The sequence below is a fragment of the Erythrolamprus reginae genome, chromosome 13, assembly GCF_031021105.1.
Source record: "Erythrolamprus reginae isolate rEryReg1 chromosome 13, rEryReg1.hap1, whole genome shotgun sequence".
Classification (NCBI taxonomy): domain Eukaryota; kingdom Metazoa; phylum Chordata; class Lepidosauria; order Squamata; family Dipsadidae; genus Erythrolamprus; species Erythrolamprus reginae.
In genome coordinates, this window is record NC_091962.1 from 10,823,864 (window position 1) to 10,834,209 (window position 10,346).

The 10,346-nt window shown below is 44.1% G+C and overlaps 2 protein-coding genes across 5 annotated transcripts in view; both read left to right on the forward strand.

The window, feature by feature from the left end:
- NUDT22 (nudix hydrolase 22) overlaps positions 1–1,507 on the forward strand; it is a 29,304-nt gene extending 27,797 nt beyond the window's left edge. The window contains exon 8 of the transcript XR_011560493.1: positions 1,426–1,507. The gene's annotated coding sequence lies outside the window, so the exon portion shown is untranslated. The remainder of the gene's footprint in view (positions 1–1,425) is intronic.
- Positions 1–10,346, forward strand: part of TRPT1 (tRNA phosphotransferase 1) — a 35,363-nt gene that overhangs the window by 8,781 nt on the left and 16,236 nt on the right. Inside the window, exons 3-8 of one of the 4 annotated variants that reach the window (XR_011560494.1) lie at positions 1,426–1,507; positions 2,563–2,732; positions 3,084–3,258; positions 5,511–5,567; positions 7,034–7,144; positions 7,817–7,903. Coding sequence is in view for 3 of the 4 variants with exons in the window: in XM_070766229.1 (XP_070622330.1) it covers positions 1,426–1,507; positions 2,563–2,732; positions 3,084–3,258; positions 5,511–5,567; positions 7,034–7,144; positions 7,817–7,839 (618 nt within the window). In the remaining variant the exon portion in view is untranslated. Of the gene's footprint in view, positions 1–1,425; positions 1,508–2,562; positions 2,733–3,083; positions 3,259–4,082; positions 4,143–5,510; positions 5,568–7,033; positions 7,145–7,816; positions 8,796–10,346 lie in introns of those variants that run through there. The other 3 variants (XM_070766229.1, XM_070766228.1, XM_070766230.1) reach the window with 3 other exon arrangements.

Below are 10,346 nucleotides of genomic sequence, written 5' to 3' on the forward strand. Positions count from 1 at the left end.
CTCTAGAAGCCTTTTGGGCGATATTGTTGCAGTGGCCTTTGGCACTTAGGATTGTCTACTGTTGACCTCTCCCCATGCCTAAGAGGTATTAATAATCATGTTTATACTTATATCTGTTATAATATAGATGGATATATATGTGTGCGTGTATGTGTATATGTATATGCAGATTGTTCTGAGTTCAGGTTTTGCCCCGTGTAATATTTTGAGTGTTTACGCGACGTTTCGGCAAAATCACATTCGCCATCATCAGGCTGAAGTTATTGGCTTCGTGCTGCTTTGAATATAGTTATACTGTATATGTATATATATATATAAATACATATAAATATATAATACATATATAAATACAAATACAGGGTGATTCGACACAAAATGTAACCCTTCCCTGGTACAGAGCTGAAGGGATTGGATACTGTAGCCTAGGGGATAATTCTCTGCCTTACAAGGCAAAGGTTGCAGGTTCAAGTCCCAGTGGGTATGGCTAGCTGATGAGGCCAAAATAAGGCCGAAATAGATCTATCCTACTCTCCCTTAATTTTCAAATTCAGCTTAAACATGTGACATATATATATATATATATATAGTTATATACAACTATATACGTATAACTATATAGAGAGAGTTATATATATGTCATTTTATATATATATATTTAATTATATTCAAAGCAGCATGAAGCCAACAACTTCAGCCTGATGGTGGCGAATGTGATTTCGCCGAAACGTCACACAGACACTCAAAATATTACACGGGGTAAAACCCGAACTCAGAACAATCTACATACATATACCCGTGAAAATCTACGAAAACATATATATATATTCATATTCAGCAAAAATACATGTGACACATATACTGTAGATAGAATTGTCGGCTATCAATAAAATTAACTGCCTTGGAAATGGCCCTGGGTCGGGCCGAGAGGACAAATAAGGAGCTTGTGATGTTCCTTCAATACACCAGGGTGATTCGACACAAAAATATGTAACCCTTCCCTGGTGCAGAGCTGAAGGGATTGGATACTGTAGCCTAGAGGATAATTCTCTGCCTTACAAGGCAAAGGTTGCAGGTTCAAGTCCCAGTGGGTATGGCTAGCTGATGAGGCCAAAATAAGGCCGAAATAGATCTATCCTAGTCTCCCTTAGTTTTCATATTCAGCAAAAATACATGTGACATATATATATTTATATATACATACACACACACGCACGCACACACACCCCTAATTCCCTCTTTTCAGTGCCATTGTAATTTGGAATAGTCACTAAGTGAACGGTCGTAAACCAAGGACCATCTGCCAAAAGCATCTTGCAGGTCAGGTCTCCTCCTCCTTCACCTCCTTCATCCCATTCTCCAGGATCTGTTTACCATTTTCAGTTCCTTCTCACCATCCTGAGTTTCTCTCCAAATTTTACTTTCCAGGATCCAGATGTTCGTCTGTCCAAATCTCTCTCGTATGCTTTGCGCCACGGGGCCGAAAACCTGGGCCTCCACATGTCATCTGGTGAGTGTTTCCTGACGTTTTCCCTCTTAGTGTCCCCCTCTCCCCCTCTATCTCTTCCTCTCCTCTTCGTCTCCTCCCCCCTCCTCTTCTCATTCTCCTCCTCCTCTTCCTCCTTCCCCATCTCCTCCTCATTTCATCATCATTATTATTATTATTAATTATTATTATTTAGATTTGTATGCCGCCCCTCTCCGTAGGGAAGAGCCTTCTCTGTGGCGGCCCCGGCCCTCTGGAACCAACTCCCCCCAGAGATTAGAATTGCCCCCGCTCTCCTTGCCTTTCGAAAGCTGCTTAAAACCCACCTCTGCCGCCAGGCATGGTGGAATTGAGATCCTCTTTCCCCCTAGGGCTTTGCAATTTTATGCATGGTATGTCTGTATGTATGTTTGGTTTTATAATAAGGGGTTTTTAATCGTTTTTATTATTGGATTATTATTATATGCTGTTTTATTGCTGTTGTTAGCCGCCCCGAGTCTGCGGAGAGGGGCAGCATACAAATCCAACAAATAAATAAATAAATAAAACATCATCAGTGTTAAGGGTGTGTTCTGTGCAGATCCAGGCATTGTAATGTGTACATTCTGCATTCTGGCTTTTTGGTCCTGGTAATTGTGGCTTAAGCCAAACATGCCTTTAGCCTACTTACTCTCCTTCCCCCATTCCAGAATCTTTCCCCCTCCCCTCCTCCATTCCTGAATCTGATCGAAAGGGGGGACATGATCGAAACATTTAAATATGTTAAAGGGTTAAATAAGGTTCAGGAGGGAAATGTTTTTAACAGGAAAGTGAACACAAGAACAAGAATAATTAGTTGGGGGAAAGATCAGAAGCAACGTGAGAAAATATTATTTTACTGAAAGAGGAGTAGGTGCTTGGAACAAACTTCCAGCAGACGTGGTTGGTAAATCCACAGGAACTGAATTCAAACATGCCTGGGATAAACATATATCCATTGTAAGATAAAATACAGGAAATAGTATAAGGGCAGACTAGACGGACCATGAGGTCTTTTTCTGCTGTCAATCTTCTATGTTTCTTCCTTCATGAATCTTAAGATGGCTTTGTCGACCTGGGGGAGATTCTTCGTTTGCCCCAATTTAAGGCTTGGTCTGAGGAGGATGTGAAACGTGTCGTGGAGACTAACGAAAAACAGAGATTTGCTCTGGGCCATCATCCGTCCAGCGGACACCTCCAGATCCGTGCAAATCAAGGGCACTCACTACAGGTAAGGAGTTCAAAGACCATGTTATATGGTAAATGATTTAACTCTACTAGATAAATGGTCAAAGCAATGGAAACTGCAGTTTAATGTTTCCAAATGTGAAACAATGCACTTGGGAAAAAGGAATCCTCAATCTGAGTATTGTATTGGCAGTTCTGTGTTAGCAAAAACTCCAGAAGGGAAGGATTTAGGGGTCGTGATTTCTGACAGTCTCAAAATGGGTGAGCAGTGTGGTCGGGCGGTAGGAAAAGCAGGCCTGCCTGCCGAGCCTCTCCTTTTAATGCCAAGGAATGTAGAAAAAGAGGAGCCATTTCATTTCAGCAAGTCCTGGACCACTAATTCTCACCCCTCCAGGTTCCTGAGCTGGAATTAACTCCGCTGCAGACCCTACAGGATTTCCCAGAGACTGTGGCTCACGGCACACTCCTGCGCCACTGGCCAGCCATTCGTCAGCATGGCCTGTCCCGAATGGGGAGAACGCACATCCATTTAGCCCCTGGGTTGCCAGGAGAGGGCGCCATACTAAGTGGTGAGTGCTCCACTTTGAGAAGTGGGGTGGGTGGGGGCAGGTTTTCTTTGTGTTCGGAATCCTTGTCTAACGGGAGTTTCATATAGCCCCTAATACAGTGACCCCTCGTTTTTGCGCGGGGTTTGTGAAAAACGAATTTCCCTGAAGTAGAGGAAATATATATTTTTTATGTATTTAAAGAGTATTTGGACTTTTAAAACCCACCCTTTGCATTAAACAGTCATTCTATAATGTTTCTCAGCTGTGATATCCTACCAGTTTCTTTAATAAAGTATAGTAGTACTGTAGAAGAATTTTATGAATTTTTAATTGATTTAAATTTTTTAATGGATTTAATGGATGTAAGCCCCCTTTGAAAACCCGTGAAATAGCAAATCCACGAAAGATGAGCCGTGAAGTTGTTGTTGTTGTTGTTGTTGTTGTTGTTGTTGTTGTTATTATTATTATTATTATTATTATTATTATTATTATTATTATAGAAACATAGAAGACTGACGGCAGAAAAAGACCTCATGGTCCATCTAGTCTGCCCTTATACTATTTCCTGTATTTTATCTTAGGATGGATCTATGTTTATCCCAGGCATGTTTAAATTCAGTTATTGTGGATTTACCAACCACGTCTGCTGGAAGTTTGTTCCAAGGATCTACTTACTCTTTCAGTGAAATAATATTTTCTCACGTTGCTTTTGATCTTTCCCCCGACTAACTTCAGATTGTGTCCTCTTGTTCTTGTGTTCACTTTCCTATTAAAAACACTTCCCTCCTGAACCTTATTTAACCCTTTAACATATTTAACATATTATTATTATTATTATTTATTAGATTTGTATGCCGCCCCTCTCCGTAGACTCGGGGCAGCTGTAGTGAGGAAGTAGTGAGGGATTACTGCATTCAAATATTCCCACTCGGTTTTCATCGCAGTTAGCTGCTGTTTCCTTTGGGAGAACATCCAGGATTTTGGACTTATCGTAAAGACGCTCGGTACACGATAGAAGTAGCGAGTATTTGATGTTGCACATCACAAGAGCTATTAGGATTTCATACGTGCAATGCTGTAGGAACTTTAATGCTGCCATTCAAAGTTTGATAATGAAGATGATATGTGACTGCGCAGAAATGGACAAATTGACCATAGAATTCAAGATGGTATAAACGGACCAACGATAGAAAATCGAAGAGAAAATGTGGGACAAAGATATAGAATTAGAAAGTTCTGTAAAATAATGTATAAATTGTATGAATATAACAATGGTGTATATAAAAGGTTGTAGATCTCCTCAAAGAAATGTTATGATATGTAAAATGCCGCCCTTCTCCTTAGACCCAGGGCGGCTTACAACATGTTAGCAATAGCACTTTTTAACAGAGCTAGGCTATTGCCCCCACAATCCGGGTCCTCATTTTACCCACTTGGAAGGATGGAAGGCTGAGTCAACCTTGAGCCGGTGATGAGATTTGAACCACTGACCTACAGATCTACAGTCAGCTTTTTAGTGGCCTGCAGTACTGCACTCTACCTGCTGCGCCACCCCGGCTCCTTTATTGCAATGCAATGGTCAGGGATTGAGCCCCAGCCAAGAAAATAATAGGGGGAAACATCTGAGGGAAGACCCTCCTTAGGGAGGGAAGGAGGGAGGAACTGCTTCAGAATTGCAAGGTCCTATTACTATACCTGCTACAATAAGATATATAGTGTTCCCTCGATTTTCGCGGTTTCAAACTTCGCGAAAAGTCTATACCACGGTTTTTCAAAAATATTAATTAAAAAATACTTCCCGTTTTTCCCCCCTAGGCCACGGTTTTCCCCGCCCGATGACGTCATATGTCATCGCCAAACTTTCGTCTGCCTTTAATAAATATTTTTTTAATAAACTTTAATAAATCAACGTGGTGAGTAATAATCTAAATGGTTGCTAAGGGAATGGAAAATTGCAATTTAAGGGTTTAAAGTGTTAAGGGAAGGCTTGGGATACTGTTCATAGCCAAAAATGGTGCATTTACTTCCACATCTCTACTTCGCGGAAATTCGACTTTCGCGGGCGGTCTCGGAACGCATCCCCCGCGAAAATCAAGGGAACACTGTAATCCATATTTAAATGGCATGGGTTCTTTAGTCTGGTCTATCTCATAGGTGTGACTTTGAATTAGGGCATAGCGTGATGTGTGAATAATCAACCTGGTACATGTACAATCCTAACTTGGGATAACGCCTCAATGCATTCAGGTAAGACCTCTTCCTTCTCTTCCCAGGAATGAAAATCAGTTCTGAAGTGGCTGTAATAATTGATATTCCCAAGGCGCTGGCAGGTGAGTGAAGACCAGCCTTGGAGCGCCAAAGACAGGTCAAGAAGTAAAGTTTTAATTTTTAACAGAGACGGCTTGCCTACAGTGGGTGCTTTATCACTGGAGGCTTTTGAGGGGTCTGAAATGGTACAGGGCCGTGATGGCGAACCTATGGCAAGCGTGCACAGGTGATACGCGGAGCCATATCGGAGGGCATGCGAGACCTTGCCGTGTTTCACCTCCAGCGCAGCTGGTTTTCGGCCTTGGGAAAGGCCGTTTCGTCCTCCGATGCTTCAGGGGAGCTTCCCTGAAGCGGTGGAGGCAAAAAAATCCCCCAACAGACAAACTGGAAGTTTGGAAAAACTCACTTCTGATTTGCCGTTGTGCTGTTTTTTGCACTCCGAGGGGTTCAGGGAAGCTTCCTGAAGCCGCGGAGGACAAAAAACAGCACAATGGGCAAAACGGAAGTACGTTTTTCTGAACTTCCAGTTTGCCCATTGTGCTGTTTTTTGCACTCCTGAATTTCAGGAATTCAATTTCAATTCAATTCAGTTTATTAGATTTGTATGCCGCCCCTCTCCGAAGACTCGGGGCGGCTCACAACAATAATAAAAACAATATTCCAGCGAAAACAAATCTAATATTAAAAAGCACATAAAACCCTATCATATTTAAAAAAGCAAACAACATGTACATACCCAAACATAAATATGAAAAAGCCTGGGGGAAAAGTGTCTCAACTCCCCCATGCCTGGCGGTATAGATGGGTCTTGAGTAATTTACGAAAGACAAGGAGTGTGGGGGCAGTTCTAATCTCCGGGGGGAGTTGATTCCAGAGGGCCGGGGCTGCCACAAAGAAGGCTCTTCCCCTGGGATCCGCCAAACGGCATTGTTTGGTCGACGGGACCTGGAGAAGGCCAACTCTGTGGGATCTTATCGGTCGCTGGGATTCGTGCGGTAGCAGGCGGTTCCGGAGGTACTCTGGTCCAATGCCATGTAGGGCTTTAAAGGTCATAACCAACACTTTGAATTGTGACCGGAAACTGATCGGCAGCCAATGCAGGCCACAGAGTGTTGCAGAAACGTGGGCGAATCTAGTAAGCCCCACGATGGCTCTCGCGGCCGCGTCCCTGAACCCTCCGGAGTGCCAAAAACAGCACAACAGCAAACCTCCACGGGAGCCGAAAATCACACGTACACACTGGAGCTGAACTATGGCAACAGCTCACATGTCGGCAGATATGGGACCACATGCCACTTGTGGCACTGATGCCATAGGTTCGCCATTACGGGACTATAAGACCTCCAAGGTCCCTGCCGACTCCCTTACTCTATTCTTTTCTGATGCTGAGGGTGGAATTTAAGGGTGGGTGGGAACCCGTTTCGAAACCCTGGGTGAGAAGTCTCAACTTGTCTGCCGGTCTTCTTAGAGACGAGAGAGGGGAAATGATGGGTGTTATTTGACTCGGAGAACTTCTGCTTTCCCGTAGATGGGATCTCTTTCTTCCGCTCGGCAAACGGCGTCATCCTGACCGCAGGCAACGCAGAGGGGCGGCTGCTTCCCCGCTACTTCAGCAGAGCCCTGCAGCTTCAACCGCGACGTAAGTCTGAAACGTCTTCCAGGCCTAGGGTCCAGTTCAGGACTCTAAACGTTCAAGACCATCAGTTTGAAGTCTTGGGAGGAAGGGGGGGAGCTTCGTGTAGGCCAGAGGTCTTCAAACTTGGCAGCTTTAAGACTTGTGGACTTCAACTCCCAGAATTCTCCAGCCAGCTATGGACGTCAACTCCCAGAATTCTTAAAGTCTTAAAGTTGCCAAGTTTGAAGACCTGGTGTAGGCCGCAGAGGGGTTCAACAGATGCCACATGGTCTTATCTGGACTTTCCAGGTAGGTCACAATTACAGGTAGCCTTCGACTTGCGACCACAACTGAGCCCAGAATTCCTGTTGCTAAGTGAGGCCTTTCTGAAGTGAATTTTGCCCTGTTTTTACGACCTAATTCATTAAGCGAATCACTGCAGTTGTTAGATGAATAACATGGGCGTTAAGTGGGACAGTACAATGGTCATAAGTGTGAGTCAATTCTGCGCAGCATCTGACTTTTGATCAGGTGACTGAGAAGGGCTGGTGCAACGGCTATAAGAGTGGGAAAAAAACCCACGTTTTTTTCATTGTAACTTCAAACGGTCACTAAGTGAATTGTTGTAAGCCAAAGACTGTATCATTCAGGGAATAATACCTTTGTCTGGGCTATCTGCTCTTTTTCTCTTCCCAGGCGGCCTCCTGCCTCTTGAGTGACCGTTCCCAGCATGGATCTCTTCCCTTCCTTTATTTCGTCCGAGAGATACCCGTTTATCACACCGTGTGTGTTTGAACATGTAACTAAACCATGAACCTCACCTTGCAATTAGAACAGACATAATCTTTCTCTTTGTTCTGACCCAGGTTTCACCAAATCACAAACCAGACTCCTCGTCCCCCCCAAAAAACCCTTTTTATTTGGTTAATGTGAATTGTTAGCATTCACATCCAGCAAACAGTCTTTTGAGGGTGAATTGCAAACACAGACCTATCGGTCCTTGGATAGTTGCGAGGCCGATAGCTTCTTGACACAACACTGAACAAGGAAATACTGGGCAAGGAATCTCTCAGATAAGCAGGTCTTCATTTTATTCAACGAACTAATTGTCTCCTGCAAACACCGCTCCCCTTTCGCTCCTCTTTATTTCCTATGGGAGGGGCCATTCAGGGTCGCCTTGTGCTTTTACTCCCGAGTAGACCTCTGTTCCTCTATTGTTCCCTTCTCCTGACTGCTCTCATCGGGAACAGGCTCCAGCTGTTCTTCAGCCCCACTTATCTCTGATTCCGAAGGCAGCTGATAACTGTCAGACAGCCCTGGCCCCATCTCTGCCTCGGATGTAGAGCACTCATCCGAGCCTTCCCCAGACTCCAGGACTGGGCCACGTTCCTCCACAACCTCCTCACTGTCTGAATCTGCCGTCAGCTGTGCTGGGGGCCAAACATTATCTTTCTCCCTCCTGTCCCATTTGGGTAGTCCTTGACTTAGGACCACAACTGAGCCCAAAGATCCTGTTGCTAAGCGAGTTAAGTGAGTTTTGTCCCCATTTTAAACCCTTGTCACGGTTGTTCGGTGAGTCACTGCAGCTGTAAAGTTAGTAACATAGAAACATAGAAGACTGACGGCAAAAAAAGACCTCCTGGTCCATCTAGTCTGCCCTTAGGCTATTTCCTGTATTTTATCTTAGGGTGGATCTATGTTTATCCCAGGCATGTTTCAATTCAGTTGCTGTGGATTGACCAACCATGTCTGCTGGAAGTTTGTTCCAAGGATCTACTACTCTTTCAGTCAAATAATATTTTCTCATGTTGCTTTTGATCTTTCCCCCAACTAACCTCAGATTGTGCCCCCTTGTTCTTGGGTTCACTTTCCTATTGAAAACACTTCCCTCCTGAACCTTATTTAACCCTTTAACATTATTTATTATTATTTAACGGGCTGTTAAGCGAACTGTGCTTCCTCATGGACTTGGCTTGTTACAAGGTGATCCCATGATTTTGAGACATGGCAACCGTCATAAATAGGAACCCGTGATCCTGTGACCACGGGGATGCTGCAATGGTCGTAAATCTGTGAAAAACGGTCATTTTTTAAAATCAGGGTTGCAACTTTGAACGGTCACTAAATGAACCGCCTTTAAGCGAAGCAGCGCCTTCACATAAGCTGGCAAAACCAGGTAGATGTTCTACCCAGGTAGTCCTCCACTTACGAGCATTTGTTTAGAAACCATTGAAACGGGGCTGTAAAATGTCCGGTCCTTGCACTTACAACCAGTCCTCGCATTTACGACCATCACAACCCCTTCCCACAGTCTCCTGATCTCAGTCAGGCGCTTTGGGAAGTGGCTTGAATTCGCAACCAGAGGCTGTGTCCTACTGTCAGGTGTATGTAGTTAACGCATGGAATGATTGTGTTGTATGGTTTTAATGTTGGGTTTTAGATGTGTTTAATATTAGATTTGTTATATTGTATTATTTGTTGTGAGCCGCTCCGAGTCCACGGAGAGGGGCGGCATACAAATCTAATAAATTATTATTGTTGTTGTTGTTGTTGTTATTATTATTATTGCTACTACTACTACTATTTATTTATTTATTTTTATTTATTATTAGAGTTGAAAGGGACCTTACAGGTCATCAAGTTCAACCCCCTGCCTGAGCAGGAAATCCTACAGCACCCCAGCCCAATGGCAGTCCAATCTCCTCTTGAAAATGTCCAAAGTTGGGGAGTCCACAACCTCCGCTGGCAGGCCGTTCCACTGGTTGATCGCTCTCACTGTCAGGAAATTCTTCCTTATCTCCAGGTTGAATCTTTCCTTGGTCAGTTTCCAACCGTTGTTCCTCGTCCGGCCCTCTGGCGCCCTGGAAAACAGTGTGTCCCCCTCCTCTCCGTGGCAACCCCTTAAGTACCTGTATACAGCTATCATGTCCCCCCTAGCCCTTCTTTTTACTATGCCCAGTTCCAGTAACCTTTCCTCGTATGGCCTGGTCTCTAGTCCCTTTATCATTTTAGTTGCTCTTCTCTGCACCCTCTCTAGAGTCTCTATATCTTTCTTGAAGTGTGGTGACCAGAACTGGATGCAATACTCCAGGTGCGGTCTGACCAGGGCCTTACAGAGTGGTATTATTACCTCTCTGGTCTTGGAGTGTATATCCCCCTGTTCATGCAGCTTAGGATTGTGCTGGCTTTTTTAGCCGCTGCTGCACATTGCTGGCCCATGTTTAGC